General features: G+C 47.1%; 1 protein-coding gene across 11 annotated transcripts in view; it reads right to left on the minus strand.

The window, feature by feature from the left end:
* LOC124101349 (stimulated by retinoic acid gene 6 protein-like) overlaps positions 1 to 18648 on the minus strand; it is a 43376-nt gene that overhangs the window by 12520 nt on the left and 12208 nt on the right. For all 11 annotated transcript variants that reach the window (XM_058578057.1, XM_046457289.2, XM_046457288.2 and 8 more), the window contains 9 exons: positions 17016 to 17091; positions 15769 to 15869; positions 12304 to 12434; positions 10087 to 10207; positions 8584 to 8629; positions 7550 to 7678; positions 5673 to 5743; positions 4316 to 4427; positions 803 to 956 (listed from right to left, as the gene is read on the minus strand). In XM_058578057.1, the coding sequence (XP_058434040.1) occupies positions 803 to 956; positions 4316 to 4427; positions 5673 to 5743; positions 7550 to 7678; positions 8584 to 8629; positions 10087 to 10207; positions 12304 to 12434; positions 15769 to 15869; positions 17016 to 17091 (941 nt within the window). The remainder of the gene's footprint in view (positions 1 to 802; positions 957 to 4315; positions 4428 to 5672; positions 5744 to 7549; positions 7679 to 8583; positions 8630 to 10086; positions 10208 to 12303; positions 12435 to 15768; positions 15870 to 17015; positions 17092 to 18648) is intronic.

Here is an 18648-nt window from a genome sequence, read left to right on the forward strand (position 1 = left end):
AAGTTGTGTATACAATGGAACACTATTCAGCCAAAAAAAAAAGAAGAAAATCCTGACAACATGGATGAACCTGGAGGATATTAAGGCAAATACCATATAATGTCACATACACATGGAATCTTAAAAAAGTTGAATTCATAGAAGCAGGAAGTAGAGAATGGAGGTTATCAGAGGTGGGCAGTGGCAGAGGGAAGATCTCAGGGAGCAGTTAATCTAAGGATACAAATTTCAATGGGACAAAAGAAATAAATTCGAGTCTGTTTGTGTGTGTGTGTACACATGTAATACTGCAGATTGAATCCAGGGCTTTTTAAAATTTTATCTTGAGACAGGGTCTCACCAAGTTGCCTACACTGGCCTCCAACTTACAACAAGAGATCTATTTTAAAAAGTGACCTTCGGGCAAATTTTTAAAAATGTGAATGAACTTTTCATGTTATCTTAAAGAAAAGTGAAGACTCGGTGTTTTATTTTATTTTCCAAGTGGAAAATAAAAGAACATTTTAGTTCTTTCCACTGGAATTGAAAAAAATAGGCTATTTAAGATAAGAAAATTCTCAGGGCACATTCAGTTCAGCCCCAAAGAGATCCTGACAAAATGTTCTGTGTCCCGACCCCTGTGTCTTTCTGTTGACCCAGGGAGGCACAAATCAACTCTAGCATATTTTGCTCCAAGGCCAGGCATCTCAGCCAGGTGAGTTCAACACTAACAGCAATATTACTACAAGTGTGCACTGCCACACTTAAAATTCCCTTGGTTTCCCACGCTGGTGGCGGGAATGTTGGTAGCAGATGGTTTTACCTTTGGAGACGCTGATCAGCTCCTTCACCTGCAAGATGACTGGGGTCAGGGTCCCCGTCTCGTTCATTAAGGCGACATAACTCTCCAGCTTGCCTTCAAACACATCCAGCTTGTCTCTCACGAACACAAACATGCAGAACTCAATGATGATGAACTGGGGACACAGAGCAAAGGTTTCAAGGTCTCACCTGAGTTTGGCTCAACAGGGGAATAGCATATGGACTCCCTTTGGTTTTGAAATCAGCCTCTTACAGGCATTTCAACTTCCAAAAGTGACCCTGGCTATTTTAAGATGAATGAGACAGGAGCTGATAGAAAACTTTCCACTCTGTTCTCACCTTATAGCACACAAGACTGGGCCCCAAGGAACTCCTCAAACATTAATGGGATCAGCGTGAAATGAATGGGTAACTTTGAGTGAGGGTGTAGGGCAAGCCCAGATGGCTACAGTTAAGCTCCCTCACTGAGACTTCCAGCCAGCTATGTTTTAGAGTGTAGTCAAGGTCATAAACACCCTGATTCAGCACTTTTGCTCAGATCAAAAACATCTTCTTGTGGGCACGCACTTATGTAACCTGCTGGCAAAGTGCCTTCTTTGTTTGGTTTGCATATAAAAATGCATATGGTAGGGATGAAGAGCATGAGAAGAAGATTAACATTAAACAGAGATGAGAGGTGGGAGGGAAAGGGAGAGAAAAGGGAAATTGCATGGAAATGGAAGGAGACCCTCAGGGTTATACAAAAGAACATACAAGAGGAAATGAGGGGAAAGGGAAAAATAATACAAGGGGGAGAAATGAAGGTCAGTAGAGGGGGTAGAGAGAGAAGAGGGGAGGGGAAGGGAGGGGGGATAGTAGAGGATAGGAAAGGTAGCAGAACACGACAGTCACTAGTATGGCAATATGTAAATCAATGGATGTGTAATTGTGATTCTGCAATCTGTATATGGGCTAAAAATGGGAGTTCATAACCCACTTGAAGCAAAGTGTGAAAGATGATATATCAAGAACTATGTAATGTTTTGAACAACCAACAATAAAAAAAAATAAAATAAAATATATAATCAAAAAAACAACAACAAAAAAAAATGCATATGGAAGGACTGGTGGCTAGAGGCTCCTACTGTCTCCAGGTAGAGCACGCCTACTATCCCAACTGCACCTTGCAACTTCTTTTACCTGCACAGATGCCAAATCTGTTTCCCAGGGTTTGAGCCCCTGCAGGACAAAGGGCTGACCTTGGGGACCGTTACAACCACCACTCCCATTGCTCTAGCCTTCATTGATCCTGACAGGAGCCAAATAGGAGAAGGTGTTTCCATACAAACGTGCTTACCCACCAGTCTGCCTTCCTATCATCGCACATTGTTTCTATGGCTCCTGCTGACATTTTTCTCTGCCAACCAAATCATGTTTGTCTCTGAAAGTGGAGCTCAAATGCTATCACGTACAAGCAGTATCTCAATTTAGAAGAATTCACTGAACTTCCAGAGCACATTCACCTTATCCACTTTTTTATCCTAGACTAGAAGATGTCTTATATATCCATACCATGTCTTACATCCATCACTCAGAACATGAGATTCTTGGCACAGTGCTGAACATACAATAGATGCTCAATGAACACTTAAGAAATGCCATAACTCCTAGGGAGTTGTTCAATATTGAAGAGAACTCTAGGTGTCCCTGAAAATCCATTCTCCCTTCTTTGGGTTGCAAAGCTAGACCCATTTCCTAGCTTCTTATATTAGGTGTGGCTACATGGCCAGTTCTAGCCAATGGAAGAGGACTAGAAGGGACATGTGATACTTGCCACCCAGTCCATGAAAATTTCCTATAAGCTGAACATAGTGGCACCCACCTGTAATCCCAGCAACTCAGGAGTCTGAGGCAGGACGATTACAAGTTAGAAGCCAGCCTCAGAAACTTAGCAAAACCCTGTCTCAAAATTAAAGGAAAGAAAAGTCTGGGGAATGAGGCCTGGTGGTTAATCAGCCCTGGGTTCCATTTCTGCTACCAAAAGAAAAAAAAAAAAAAAGAGAAAAACTCCCATAGGCATTTCTCCATGCTCCTTCCTTTCTGTTGACGGCATGCAGATGGTAATGAGGTTCTCAGGAAGCAGGAACACAGGATGAAAGATTACTGGGTTCCTGAATGACCGAGCTCTCTGAATACCCCCTCAGCACTGCTGTGTGGGCAAATAACGTAGAGTGTTGATCCACTGAGATTTAGGGGATTACTGGACACTTCAGCATAAACTAATTAATACATTCACTTGAAAACTTAATCACAGGATTAATTTAAATAAGGATCATCCCTATACATAGAGACGAGCAAAAGATGATTGGCCTTTACCATTTTTATTCTATTTGACACTCTCTTGACTGTCATTTTACCTCAGATAACTTTGACCACACACAAGTTTTGATTCTACAGTTAATAAACACTGAAATCCAGAATCATGTCAACATTTAAAAATTTGGGGTGAGGGCTGGGCTGTGGCTCAGTGGTAGAGCACTTGCCTAGCACGTGTGAGGCCCTTATTTCAATCCTTGGCACTACATAAAAATAAATAATAAAATAAAGGTGTTGTGTCCATCTCTAACTAAAAAAGTATTTTGGGGGCAAGAAAGCAAATTAAAATTAGACTCTTAAACTTCGTTCCATTTAAAAAATATACTACCATAAACCAATTCTAGTTGATCCACTTTTATATATTTATTTATTTATTGATACCGGGGATTGAACTCAGGAGCACTCGGCCACTGAGTCACATCCCCAGCCCTATTTTGTATTTTACTTAGACACAGGTTCTCACTGAGTTGCTTCATGCCTCACAGTTGCTGAGGCTGGCTTTGAACTCACGATCCTCTTGCCTCAGCCTCCCAAGCTGCTGGTATTACAGGCATGCACCACCGCACCAAGCTATCCATTTTTATTTTTAATTCACTAATAATTTGGCAGGATCAATTATTTGCTATTTAACTGACTTGAATTTTGATAAACAGCACAGTTTACTAACTAGATTATATAATTATGTTTTCTTTTATTTTCATTTTTGTGGTGCAGAAGATTGAACCCAGGATCCTGGGCATCCCAGGCAAGCACTCTGCCACCGAGCTACAACCTGAGCCCGAATTATAAGTTTTCTTTAGGGATCATTAATCCTACCAACTTTCCTGGGTCAAATTGTATATGAAATTATCTCAAATTTATTTTTTCTTCCATTAATTCTTAGTTAATGATAAATTTCACCACGTGGAGTTGTAACCACTATCAGTTTTATTTGTGTGGATTCATTTTCTTAGTGATATCTACCCTGTGGGTAAACATGTCCTTTGTGATCAAAATGGGAGCACTGAAGCCCTGTACTTCCTTGACTTACCAAGATTTGAATTTGGCCCAGCTTTTCAGGAACCTACTCAACAGATTCCATGTCTCAAAGACCCCATAACCCCAGCCCCCGCCCTGCTCCATTTATGAAATATAAAAGGATTTCCACAGAGCTACTTACAAGGTATAGGCAGATGAACGCCAACACGATAGTTCCAACCATTCTGCTTGGGAATTGAAAACAGGGGTCCCAGTCATATACCCTGGTTTGGAACCAAGACTTTTCTCTCTCTCTGTGAATGAATAAATACCAAGAAAAGAGACGTAGGTAAAGAAATACCCGATTCTTCCAACAATAGCACTGTCTTCTCCTCTTTGTCTTGGAATTTAGGGTACAGAAAGAGCATTAGTAGTTTTTACTGTTTTCATAATCCCTTATCTTTTTAAAAATATTTTTTAGATGTTGATGGACCTTTATTTTATTCATTTATTTATATGTGGTGCTGAGAATTGAACCCAAGGCCTCACACATGCTAGACAAGTGCTCTACCACTGAACCACAGCCCAGCCCCCATAATCCCTTATCCTTACAAAGACTGTGGGGGTTTTCTGGGTGGGGGGGCAGTAATTTACTAAGCTAAATGACCAAATTCCTAGCTTCTTAGCAGTGAAGAGTGATCAGACTAAATTCAGGCCAATGCAATTTGAAAAGTGGTGGTGGTGGTGGGGGGGACTTTGGAGAGGCTACCAGGGAGTAGTTCACCACTGAACAACATTTTTAACCCTTTTTATTTTTGATTTTAAGACAGGGGATTTTGCTAAATTGCTCAAAGTCTCACTAAGTTGCTGAGGCTGGCCTCCAACTTGTGATCTTCCTGCCTCAGCCCAGTCGCTGGGATTACAGGTGTGTGCCACTATCCTCAGATAGTTTGAGACTTTTATCTGCATAACTGGAAAGGAAAATTTTTCTTTCTTCTGAGCTCAAGTCAGGAGGATATAAACTTAAAAGTCTGGGAGCACCACACAGAGGAAGCCCACCTACCTGTGAAGCCCAAACAGTGAAAGCCTAGCTGGGAGAAGAGTGAGGGAAAGAGACCTAGTTCTGATGATATCAATAAGCCCCTGGAGGGCCGCACACAGCAGTGCACACCTGTGATCCCCAGTGGAAGGCTGAGGCAGGAGGATCACAAGTTCAAAGCCAGCCTCAGCAAAAGTGAGGCACTCAGCAACTCAGTGAGACCCTGTCTCTAAATAAAGTACAGAACAGGGCTGGGGATGTGGCTCAGTGGTTGAGTGTCCCTGAGTTCAATCCCTGGTACCAACAAAACAAAACAATACACCCTAGATTTGACTCCCTCCCGATTTCTTAGCAGTGTGAACCCACTCATTTCCTTTCTTGCAGATAGTTCACTTGGGGTTGTTTTCTCTAATTAGCCAACAAGAGCCCTGGCTCCTATAGCGCCATCCCACCAGTCCCAGGGCCTGTCCCCCGGGGGCTCCTCAGTGAGCCTGGGGGTGAAGGGCAAAAGCCGGCTTACCGTGGGCAGGCCTTCCTCAGGAGCTGTTTGACATGCTCCGCCTGGTGAGCTTCCAGCAGGGGCTTTTCCTCCTGTGGGAAAGGACACAGGAAGGCACCTGTCTGGTTCGGGTTCAGGACTCTGGGGGGCTATCGCTTTTGAGAGCAGGACTTTGGGAATGCGATTTAGCCATCGTTTCTTGGAGGGTTCCATCAGATTCCTGTTGATCAGGCTCTAGCTGCTGTCCTCGGCCCTCCTGCCCCCTGACTGCCAGCCACTGGGTCACTGTGTCACAGCACTGACTTCCTGAGACACTGGCGATTTCCCATCATAGTTCAAGTCCTGAATTAAGAAAGATGCACCCCAAATCCTAACACTCTCATTGTTGATGAAGAGGAGATTCTCTGGCTCATTGCTTACCTTTTCAGCATTTAAATAAAAGAAATTTTAGTGGTCTGGTTTGAAATGTTTCTCCAAGGGCAGTGAGCTTCCCACAAAAGTCACTTACTTTTTCTACAGATCAAATGTGTATATTTTCTGTGCTGTGAGGGGAGATCTTATATATCCAGGATTTGGGGTAGAGTCCAAAAGATCTGGTTAGGATCCCACTGGAGATCGGGATTTGTGTGCCTCAGACAAGCTTCGTCTCTGCTCTTGGGCCCCTCAGTAGCAAATGGAGTAAATAATATCTTCCAGAAGGTTATGGTGGGGACTCAGGAAGAGACTCTCTACAAAGCACTTGCACAATGCCTGTCCAGGAAAAGCCCCCAACTAGTGACAGCTATTTTCTCAGGATAAAAAAAAATCTTCCTTTTTTTCCCCCAATTTTAAGCAAAAGCATCCAAATTGGCCTTTTTTCTCTACAGAAAAAAAAAAGTATATGTTTAGATAAAATTTATATTTTAGAAAAAACACTACCAGCAACTGTATTTGAGGGGAATCCAGGAAGCCCTAACTTCCACATTCAAATATGAAACATTTTGAAGCTCTTTGTCATAGCCAGGGCACCTTAATGTCACTTTCTTTCTTGTGCTATTTTTAGGCAGCTGCAGATCTCTATGCTGAGTCTTCCCGCCATCCACCAACACCCTGGTTCTACGTCCTTCAAGATACAATACATAATGTTGTGTCCTCTCATCCACTTGAAGGTGTGCATGACCAAAGGGTGGCTTTGTCCAAAAATGTCTGAATGGCAAGTGACCTCATGGTGGAGACTTGAAAAGCTAGTGCATTCTTCACTGTTTTCTTTCCCTGTTCTGTGCCAATCAGTAGGGTTTTCAGTGATGGCTCTTCCATCATCCTGGGTCACAGAGCGAAGAGAACTTGGGAGAAAGCCCCCAGCACACCTTTGATGGCCATGCAGCAATAGTGAGACATGAGTTTTAAGCTACAGAGATCTGGAGGCTTGTTCGTTACTACAGCATAACCTAGCTTGTCCTGACTGCCATGTATTCCTTTTGGAAAGATAACCAAATGACAAGAAATTTTCAAGTTAAATAAAACAAACTAGTCACAACTCCTTCAAACTCAGGAGATGCAAAAGGCCAAAGCTGCAGCAAGTGAGTCCCAGGTATCACTAGAAACCCCAAGTTCTGATTCAACAGGAAGGTGTGGGGAGAGAGGAGAACCTATCTTACCCCAGCATGACCCCATGCTACAGCATTTACCCCAAGCCAGAGAGGCTGTGTATGACAGGGGTTAAGAGAGAGGCTCCCTAACCCCACTGTCTGGGTTCCAATTCTGGCTCTGCCATATATTGGCTGGGTTACCTTAGGCAACTCAACTCACCTCTCTGGGTCCAAGGTTTTGAATCCAGGAAGTGAGAAGTTATAAGGGTACCCACCTCCCAGGGCTGCCGTGAGGATTAAACCTGTGGTGCACACAACCAGGACACTCACCGCGCGGGGCTCCCAGCCCAGGTGGGCTTTCAGAGCCTTGACGAACATGTGCAGGAAGCGGCCCAGCAAGAAAGCCAGGCACAGCAGCGAGGGCCAGTAGAAGAGCAGGGTCTCGTACCTCCCCACAAACTGCAAGGGAAGCAGAGCAAGGGCGCGGGCTGCTGCGGGGCAGGGCCTGGCCACCAGGGGGCGCTGTGACGAGGGCTCGGCCGGCCCAGCAGCTCCCACCAAGGCCCGCCAGCCCGCGCTCCGAAGTCCGCGGCCAGTCCCCGTCCCGCCGAGATGCTCCGGGAAGCTCTGGACTTGGAGTCCCGCAGCCCGGGTTGCGGGTCTTTCCACCCCCGTTTTCTTTTATGAAAACAGTGTTCATGTCTTTTTTGTTTTTCCCGATTAGGAAATTAGATGTTCTTTTTGAAAAATATGAGAGACTGAGAGGCAGCTAGCCAGGTGGACGGACGAGGTGGGAAGGAAGAGAGGAAGAGGGAGAAGTAGCCCCGGAGCAGGGAAGGAGAGAGGGAGGCCTAGCAGCCCTCTTGCATCTTTCTCCATTTCTGGGCCCCAGGGCTAAAGACATGAACCAGCCTCCACCAACTCTGAGAAGGACAACTCATGGCCAACCCGGAAGGGTGCCCTAGTCTAATCCACCCCTTTTATAGACAGAGAAACCGAGGCTACACGGAATGGAAAGAAATGGGGTTTGGAGTCAGCCAGACCTGACCTCAATTCCCAACTCTAGGCTTCCTATGAGTTACTTAATGTGCTGAGACTCAGTTTCCTCACCTGTAAAATAGGTTTGAGGAACTTCCCCACCAGGTGGGGCTGCTGTGGGACCCCTACCTGCCTGTGAACAGGCACCCTGATGACCCCTTGATGAATGAACACAAGGTGTTACACAAATGGAAGCATCATGAGTGGTTCCCACTCCCTTCTTTGCACATGAGGAAGTTGAGGCCCAGACAGTGACAGAGGCTTGTCCAAGGTCACACAGCAGGTAGGCCATGATGATGTGACAGGTAAGGTCAGCAGACACTTACCTGCCCATGAGGACACTCTGAGATTTGAAGAACAGTGAGTACAAACCTGTAGGAACAGAAACAGGATTTAGGGCACTGGGTTCCCTCTGAGCCCAGCCCCACCAGTAGCTCCTGTGAAAACAGCCCAGATCCCACCAGCCCGGACTTGCCTCCCACTCCTTGCCCCCTGGGGAGGTCTGGTATCCCTCCCCCTCAGGCACCGTGTTTGGAAGATGTGGGGAGCTCGTCCTCCCATCCCCCATCCCCCATCATTCAGGTGGGACGTGGACGTCCAGAGTTGACAAGGTCTATCCAGGGCACAGGGATGCGGGGGCAAGCCAGGACTCGGACCCAGATCTCCTGACTGGGCAGCTGAGGCTCCTTCTGCCTCTCTGTGGCCTTGTCTGTAAACCCCCCTCTGAAGCTGTGAGCCTGGCTCAACACACTCCCCTGGTCACGTTCAAGGTCGGGCCCCAGCCCTATGGCAGCCAAGCTGCTGAGTGATTCCCATGCTCCTGTTTCCTTGTCCAGGGTTTGTCACCGGCTAATGGAGGATAGTGCTCCACATCGAACCCTGGAAGCCCTCAATTTAAATGTCTAAGAAGCATGTCACTGACAAACTTGGGATTGTGGCCGCTGGTGTGTCAGTTGCTTGTGAGGCCCTGCCGGCCACCCCTGGCTGATGGACCTGAGGACCTGCCCCCTGGAAAACACTAGCAGGTTCTAGAGGGATTTGGAAGCAAGAAAATGAGCCTCCCCCTGGGAGCTGGAGAATCGTTCTTGGTGTTACTCAGTCAACAGTGTTCCCTGGTGCCAGCTCTGTGCCAGTCTGGTGCCCTGTGCTGAGGGCACGGAGCCCAACAGGCAGGTGAGGCAGCTGGGTGTCTGGCGGGAGCCACTGTGCATGGAGCAGGAGGTCATATCTACCACTGGACCCGGTGGAGGGAAGACGACCCACACCAGGAATAGGAACACACGAACCAAGGGCCAGAACACGGGCCCGCGGCTCCGTCTTGCTTCCCCTGGCTCACGGTGGGCATGTAAGAGTGGTTGCAGGGTGAGCTGGTGCAGGAGTGCAGGAGTGTGGTCTCATGGGATGGAGGTGTGTGCTAGACACGGCTGGGGACTGCAGAGGGAGGAAGAGGCCAGGCTTCGGTGCCCCTGAATGCCAAGCAAGGGCACATGCGCTTTCTCTGAGGATCCTGAGACAAGCCATGATAGTGTTAAAGAGAAGCATCAAATGGGGTTCTCGTCTTCCCCAGGGGGACCCTGGGCAGCTTAAGTCCCCGACTTCTAGGAATATTCTAATAATGAGCAGCCTTAGGTGGGGCAGACAGAATGCTGCTCTGACCTTTGGAAGTCTCAAGTGCATTTCAAGAAGGGGGTCTCATGGGACCCTGGACAGGTCACCCCTGCCCACTCTGGGTCCCAGTTCTGGGCAAAGGTGTCCTTCAAGGGTTGCACTCAGATCACCTCCAGACTAAGGAATCAGGGGGTGCAGGGGAGCGGCAGAGTCCATCTTACCAGAGCAGGGAGTAGCAGAAGCCCAGGATGGAGCTGGTCAGCCGGAACTCAGACGAGAGGCAGGCAAAGAAGGGGAAGAAGGACAGGCCGACCTCGAAGCCTCCGATCAGAAGCACAAAAGCTGGCAGAGAAAAGGCCAGAGACGGTGAGCTCCCCCCTCACCCTGGGAAGCTGCGGTGCTTGTACAGACCTCAAGTTGGGGAAAGCGGAGAAGCTCCAGGCTACACCCAAGGAGGAGCAGAGCCTGTCATTCCTGCAACAGGCCCTTCCTGGTCCTGCTCTGGGCAGGCAGGGGGCTTTCTAAAGAGATGAAGAAGATTCGATCCCTGCAGGTGATTAGCTCACAGTATGACAGGTGGAGACAGACCACAGAAAGACACTCACAAAAACTACGAGAATACAGTACCATGAGCGCACAGTAGCAACATAGAGGGACATGCTGTGTACACTACAGCACACCCTCTGCATACGGGTCCTGCCACTCCCCAGCTCTGAGATGTTCTAACAGGATTTAGGAGAATCCATTCATGCAGGAGGACCTGTACCAAGTGTCTACTCTGAGCTGGTCCTGGGAGAGGCTCCGAGAACATAAGAAGAAAAGGTATCAAAGCTCCAAATGTTAAAAAAAAAAAAAAACCCACGAGAAATCTACATGACCTTAGTTTAGGCAAGAATTTCTTATATGATACCATAAGCATGATCCATAAAAGAAAAACAGAGTCGATTAGATTTCATCAAAATTAAAGGGGTCAGCCTTTCAAAAGTCTGTTAGGAGGATGAGAGTACAAGCCAGAGATGGGAGAAAACATTTTCAATTCATATATTGGATAATAGACTTATACCTAGAATATATAAAGAACTCCCTGAATTCAATAAGAAAACAAAAATCTCAATTTTCAAAACTAGCTAAGTGATTTGGACAGAATCATTATTATTAAACCTTTATCAAAGAGGGTATAACAACAGCAAATAAGCACATGAAAATACTCTCAGCCCCATTATTATGAAAATGCAAAGGAGTACCACCATGAGGTGCCATTACATACCACGCAGAATGGCTAAAAATAAAGTTTGGCCATACCAAGTGCTGACAAGGATGTAGGAATTCTAGAATTCACATACTATGGTGGCCATCTAAAAATGGTCACAATGACTTTAAAAAACAGTTACATAGTTTCTTAGAAAGCATGATCTACTGTATGATCTATATGACCCAGCCATTCCATTCATATTTATGTACCTGAAGAAAATGGAAACATGGACATATTCTAAGACTTGTACACAAATGTTTATAGCAGCTTTATTTGCAATAGCCAATAAGTGGAAATAAATCAGATGTTCATCAACAGGTCAGTGGATCAACTGTGATAGGTAGTGAAATATGCTCAGCAATTTAAAAAGATGAACTATTGATGAACGCTAAACATGTATGAATTGCAAAATAATTATGCTAGGTGAAGGAAGCCAGGTCAAAAAAAGAAAAGAAAGGGCATTCCAGATGATTCCATTTATACAAAGTCCTGGGACATTCAAAATAAGCAGGTAGAGGCCACAGGGAATCAGAGGTCACAAAGGGGAATAAGGAAACTTCTGGGTCCCTTATCTTGATTTTGGCATTGGATTCATGGGTTGGTTAAAACTTCTCAAATTGGGTACTTCTGACAGGTGTCCAGTGAGATGCCGTTTGGGTTCTGAAGATGGACGAGAGCCTGGTAGGCATTTGATCTTTTAAGCTTAGAGCCCCCGAGAGGGAAATGGGCTGGGCAGAGAGGTTCGGGAATTGTCTAGGAAATCCCTGAACCTGTAAATTAGACCCGCTTCTTCGGATGGAGCATGAGGCGGGAGGTAGGAGTGGATGGGAAGCGGAGCCAGTGGCCGAAGGAGCAAACATCATGCTTTGAGGAGGAATCCCAGGCCTGTTGACAACCAGAGGCAGCAAGGCTGGGACTCAGGAGAGCAGCCGGGTGTAGCGGGGGACAATCCCACTTCCTGCTCCCTTGTTACATCACGTCTAAAGGGTCTCTGAACCTCGCTGGGGGAGAGCCCCACAAACCAGGTTTAGGGTTTTGTGAGCTAGGTCTTGACCCTGGGCGAGTCACAGGCCGGGAAGAACACGGCAGTTCACAATGTTAACCCCCTGTCCCCAGAGAACCCCTGTGGCCCCTGATAGCAAGAACGTCCATGGTGAAGTCCCAGCAGGAGTGAGGCGGCCTGTACCTTGGGCCCACTGCGGGACCTGCAGGGGCTGGTAGCCTTCTGAGAACAAGAACATGATCTTATTGGCTGTGGCCCCAAAGGCGATTCCATAGGACCACCGGTTACTGAAAGTCCCCACGAAGTCCAGAGGCCTGCAGACAACAGAAGCAGCTCATGAGGACAGAAGATGACTCTGAGACACTCCCACAGATTGTTTCCAAAGTAGCCATCTCATCTGGAAGAGGGATGATTGGAGAGTAAACTCTTCATTATAACCGAAACTCAACTCGGAGGTCCCCTCAGAGCTAGTCCCCCGCCCTGCAGCTAGACACAGACTCCTGAGACTGAAGTGAGGAAAACGAACTTCTTTCCCTAGAGGAGCTCCAAGTTCAGTAGGGGACACAGCAAGGACACTAGTATCCACGACATCAGGCAAAATGAGACACGTGTGGTCTAGGAGACACAGACTGTATGACTGACTTGGTAGAACAACAAAAGTGTCCTATACAGGTTTGGGGTAACCTTCCCTGGACCCAAATATGTCCTATGAGAATTCTCTCTCAGTGTATCTGATGGGGTCTGGGTATCTCTGGCCACATTGGTGCCAGGTGATTGAAGGAACTAAGCCTATACCACTCTAGCACATTGATTATTTTGAGTTAAATACACTTTTAAACCTGAAGGCACAAGAATATTAACTCTGACCTTCATGTTGCTACTTCAACACAGGAGGTGAAATTCCCACGTGAAATTTCCCTCTCTATAGGAGAAAAATAGCATTCTTATCATAAAGATGAGAATTTGAGATTGGAGAATTCTGTTCGGAACTAATTAACATAACTCTAATCTTCACATCATTTAGTTACTTTTCCACAATGTGTTACTTTGGATCCAATTCAATATATCCATGTTCCACTTTAGCTGCCTCTGTGGACCTTCATTTCCTTGGGAGGGCTCCTGTGTCACATAAAATTTATGTTAAATCAATGTGCATGCTTTTGTCCTGTGGATCTCTTTTATGTCAATTTAATTCTGGGACCCAGCTGAATCACCTTAAGAGGGTAAAGAGAAAAATTTGCCTTCCCTATACCACCATGACTTCTTGGCAGGGTCACCGCCTGACTTTGGATGAGCCGGGTGGATGCCTGTTCTTGTATTTGGATTTGTGGCCCTTGGGCTATGAGCAAGTAGGTGGTTAAAGTCCTAATTTGGAAAGTCACATCATGATGGGATCAGAGTCAATGCCACACAGAGATCCTAAGTCAGAGATCCTAGCTACCAGAGAGGAATACAGCAAAATAATGCTGAGGGGCCCTGGTGACACAGGGACAGAAAGACAAAGAGCCAATCTCCCATAGGTTCCCAGCTCTAGAGACCAGTTCTCATTAGGCCATTCTGGTTTCTGTGAAATTTTTTATTTTCAAATTTTTTCTTTTCTTTTCCTGTAACTAAGCTTGAATGCACGTCTGTCTCTTCCAGCCAGGAGAGTTTGGTCTAGACCAGAGTAAATAACTCCAACTATAAACTATCAACTCCTCTGGGGCAGGACCTAGCCCAGGACCTTGGAGAAGGGTCCATACCTAGTGCAGGTTTTCAGATGTGCATGTTGTTGAACGAATTGCATTCCAATCAAGATGCCACTGACAGTACTTATAAGCCACGGGAGAGTCAGTTTCCCCATCTTTAAAACAGAGATGGACACCCCATTCTGCTCACCAGAGTGCCACTGTGGAAAGCAAATGGTAATCTGTGGAGGGCCACATGCACATGGAGTTATTGTTCAGTAAAGATGGAGGCAAACATCATGAAAAGAAGTAGGATGGGAAAGTGGCCAGGAGCAAGTCAAATGTGCCCTGGTCAATTTAATTCAGAGAAGTTTAATACAATTGCTATGGAATTCCTGCTTCTTACCAAGTCCTGCACCAGCCCCTTCATGTCAAATGCCAGGGGTGGGGTCTGAGATCTTTACCCATCAACCTCAGCTTTGCCTCCCCCAGCGTGGCTTACACCTGGTGCTTTAGGAGGGGTCAAATGTCCCAGGGAGTGTCCAGAATCCTCTAACTGCTGCTCAGAGCTGGTGTGAGGTGCCCTTGGACTTGGTGGTTGGATTTTTCCCTCTCTGCATCTAGGGTCAACCTCAGCCTCAGTCCTGACATTCTGGCTTCCTCTTCCTTCTCCAGAGCCCAGCGATGAGTTCTGTGGGTGTCCCTAGCTTGAACCTGCTCACGTTGACACTGAGAGATGGAAAAAATACCAAACCAGTCTGGGTTAAAGCTCCTGTCACTTGCAGCTCTATGGCTTTAGACAAGTCATTTAACCTGAGTCTGAGTTTTCTTATCCATGGTATGAGGATAACGGCCTCCACGACGCTATATTGCCAAGAGGGTTTAGGAAACTAATGCAAGGCAAGTGGCTTAGGGCCCGGGTCACAAACAGGGTGCAATGAATGTTAACTGCATGACAGTGATGATGATAGTGATGGTGATGATGGTAATGATGATGATGATGGTGATTATGGTGGTGGTGGTGATGATGATGATGGTGATGGTGATGGTAATGGTTGGGGATAATGGGGCAACATAGAACCCAAGAAAAAATATGATCAGGAATGTAGTGACTCAGAATGGCCTGAAAGGACTAGAAAGGACCTGAAAGCTCCCCTGGTGTGTGGAAGGTAGAGAGGAAACAGGAAAACAAAGGTGGTAGGCATCACATGGAAACCAAAGGGGGATCCGTGGAGTAGTGGAAAGGGGTTATTTACTGAAATATAACCCTTCCTGTGCCTGTGGCACTTCACAGCTTATAAAGTATTTCTTCATTTGCTCTCTACATTGACACTGTGATGAGCAGAATAGGGGTGTCCATCTGTTTTAAAGATGGGGAAACCAAGTCTCACATGGCTTGTAAGTACTGCCAGTGGCGTCTTGATTAGGATGCAATTCAATTCAACAACTTGCACATCTGAAAACCTGCACTGGGCGTGGACTTTTCCAACACTGGGGAATGATATTGGCCAAGTCATATTGTTATATTTTGTGCATGTAACAAATACGTAACAATGAATCCCGCCATTATGGACAGTCACAATGCACCAATAAAAAAAACTACAGAGGGGGGGAAAATTAAAGAAAGCTCCCCTGGTGCAGCAAGATCTGGCACATGACTCATGGCACCATCCGCCAGGAAGACTCCCTGCCTCCAGTCACAGGGAACGCTCTTCCTCCTGTTCCCCGAGATGGCCACACCTTCCACGTGGGAAGGCCTTTTCCACAGGAATCTGAGTCCTCTTAGTCTCCTTCCTGCAGATCTCAGCACCCAGGGCTGCGATGGCTTCGAAGTGGATTCTCATCTCTCGGGTGTTGTTTGGATTGGGGAAGGGACACGCAGGACTGTGCATGGATCCTGGGAGCTACCTGGCCTCAAGTTGATGTTGGTCACAACTACAGAGTACCCCCAGCTGTAGGGGCTGACCCCGACTCAACTCACACGATGATTCCAAAGTGGTTCCCCAGGAGGTAGGAAGTGTCGTCTGTCTGTCTACCATGCTCTCGTCTTTGTAGGAGGGACAAGACCAAAATGATGAAAAGCTGTAGAAGAGAAGATGGAGAGTCAGAGGGACCTGTTCATCTTCAGCTGGGCCTCAGTGTCCCCACTGAAAGAGGGTGTGTGGCTGAGCCCAGCATGCAGAGCGTCCCTGTCACCTCACACTGCAGAGTCAGGGGTCTGACTTTGTGGCCCTGAGCTACCAGATATTTTGCAGTGAGCTTTCTTTTGTGTTGCCCTGAACAGATGTGGGTTCAAACCTGGTTTCTCCCACACACTGGCTTGAAGGGAGACTTAACTTCCCTGAACCTTGGTCTCTTCATCTGTGAAAAGGCAGTGGTGACTGTCAGAGATTTGCTCTGTGGATTCGGTCATGTCCTCATACATGGAACATGTCTCATGTTCCAAAGCTCATAACTATACAAGCACACATTCGGTATTTCTTTGTAAGAAGCATCTCAAATTCAGTGGGTCTTAAATGGAACTCATGATATTCTCCCTGCCTTGTGGTTTCATCCACCCCAAACCTGGATCTCTTCTAATTTTCCATCACTAGTGAATGGCAGCTGCCACCACCCTTCCAGATGTGCAAGTAAAACCCAGGAGTCATCCTCAACCTCTGCTCACTCTAACCTCCCTCCCCCACCCATGAGCAGGTCCTCTCACTCCCAACATCTCAAGTTGTCCACCCCCATCTAGGAGGACCTAAGCTGCCCTCCCTGAGCCCCACAAAAGAGTCCAGCCTCCTCTCCACACTGCAACCAGAGTGAGCTTTAAAAACACAAATCTGACCATGCCACCCTCACGCTGAAAACCCCTCGGTCACTTCCCTTGTCCTCTGATTGATGACAGAACTCAACAGAGAGCCCCACAGGGCTGGGCCCTGCCCTGCTCCCCAGACTCCTCCACCTGGGCTCCCCACTCCTGGCCTTCTCAGCTCCTCACGCTCTCCATCTCCTCTCTCCCCACAGGGCCTTTGCACAGGCTCCGTCTTCTATCCGATATCGCTGATGGTTGAATTCTTTACATCTTTCTTCTATGAGATTGGTGTATAATGTAAGAAACTGAATGAAGGTTTTAGAAGAAACTCTGCTGATGTCCCTCCCCTGAGCTGTCAGCCCTCCAGGGGCCTGTGTCACACAGCCACCCAACTCTTCTCCCCTCTTCGTCCCTCCCCGGTCTTTACTTACTGATGGGATGATAGAGTAATGGAGAAAGAGCTCCATGTCCACTGAGCTGGTGCAGGTGCCATTTAGCTGCCTGGTTCTGGAAAAGGGCCAAAAACCACATCGTCGATCACTGCTACGGACTCCTCAGCCTTGAACATCCCCGACAGGAGTTTGGCTTGTTGACCACTAAGACCACCTGATCTTTTAAAATTTTGCTTTCTCTGAGTCAGGGATGCTCCTTTGTGGTGTGTCTTCCCTAAATGGATTGATTTTCTTTCATATTTCTCTCTCCAGCTTGATGACTTATTCAACTTCCTTGGTAACCGAAATGAATTCCTTCTTTTGTTGATGACACAAGCAGGGACAGATTCAGGTTATGTGAGCCCCAAAATATGTAATCTGGGTGTTCTTTTAAAATATAACTACAGGGGGCTGGGATGTGGCTCAAGCGGTAGCACGCTCGCCTGGCATGCGTGCAGCCCGGGTTCGATCCTCAGCACCACATACAAAATATAACTACAGAAAGATCTTACATTTTCACATTTTAAGGAAAACCTATGACCACGTACACACTTAACTAGAGTCCCTCCGCCTTCCCAGAGCCTTGGAAGTGTACAAACAAGGAGACCTCAGACTGAACCATCACTAGCTTCCCAGAAAATCTGTTTATGGACATAGTTTCCCATGGTCAAGGTCAAGAAGCACCAGCTGGGCTGTTGGGGCAGGAGAGAGGCTATTGGACTACACCACAGACTGGCCTCTCTGGTCCAGTGTCCGCAGGACAGGTGGTGGGGCTCATGTCTGAGACACACGGACATAGTGGAATGACTTGTTTTTTCTTTTTTGGTACTGGAGACGGAACCCAGAAGTGCTTTACCACTAAGATACTTCCCCAGCCCTTTTAATTTTTTATTTTGAGAAAGGATCTCCCTAACTTTCCCAGGCTGGCCTTGAACTTGAGACCTTCCCACCTCAGCCTCCTGAGCAGACGGGATTACAGGCATGCACCTACGCGCTCAATTTCATGGCTTCTTTGTGAGAGGGATTCCTTCCTTTCTGGGTCGAGGAAGGAATTTGGCTGGTTGCCCACTAAGACCACCTGATCTGTACTCTGTTCTGCTGCTCTGACTTCACAACACCCCCAAAGCCCACTCCTGCCGTCCCTGACCCCTGTGGCATCCACTCGGCCATCTCCTGGGCTTCCTTCCCTGGCAGTGACTACTGTCCCCTCCAAAGCCTCAGGGAAGAGCACTTCTCCAGGATCCCATGAGGTGACACAGTCCTCATAATTCTAAAACCTCCAGTAAATGGTGGGGTGGAGGTGGGTGAGACTCAAGCTGTCAGAAATGTCATGGAACTGTCATCGGTCTTCTGCTCTTAGGAAGGTAAGCTGAGCCCATGCCCCAGTCTCCCCATTCCATGTGAACCCTCAAAGCGGAAGGCAGGCAGGCAGGCAGTTATGTTTCCAAGCAAGAGAGGTATCTACCAGGGGGCACAGAAACTGCTAGAAAACTCTGGACAGTGGGGAGCAATTAGGACTCTAGCAGAGAGAAAAGGCACCACCCAACATGACCACAGACCACGCAGGAAGGCTCCACGCCCACAGCAATTGGCGGGGGGAGGAGCAGAACCGGGCGGCAGCAGAGCACAGTGA

Source organism: Marmota monax, unplaced genomic scaffold (assembly GCF_021218885.2).
Source record: "Marmota monax isolate L192 unplaced genomic scaffold, Marmota_monax_Labrador192_F-V1.1 WCK01_AAM20220418_F8-fsc00069, whole genome shotgun sequence".
NCBI classification, from domain to species: domain Eukaryota; kingdom Metazoa; phylum Chordata; class Mammalia; order Rodentia; family Sciuridae; genus Marmota; species Marmota monax.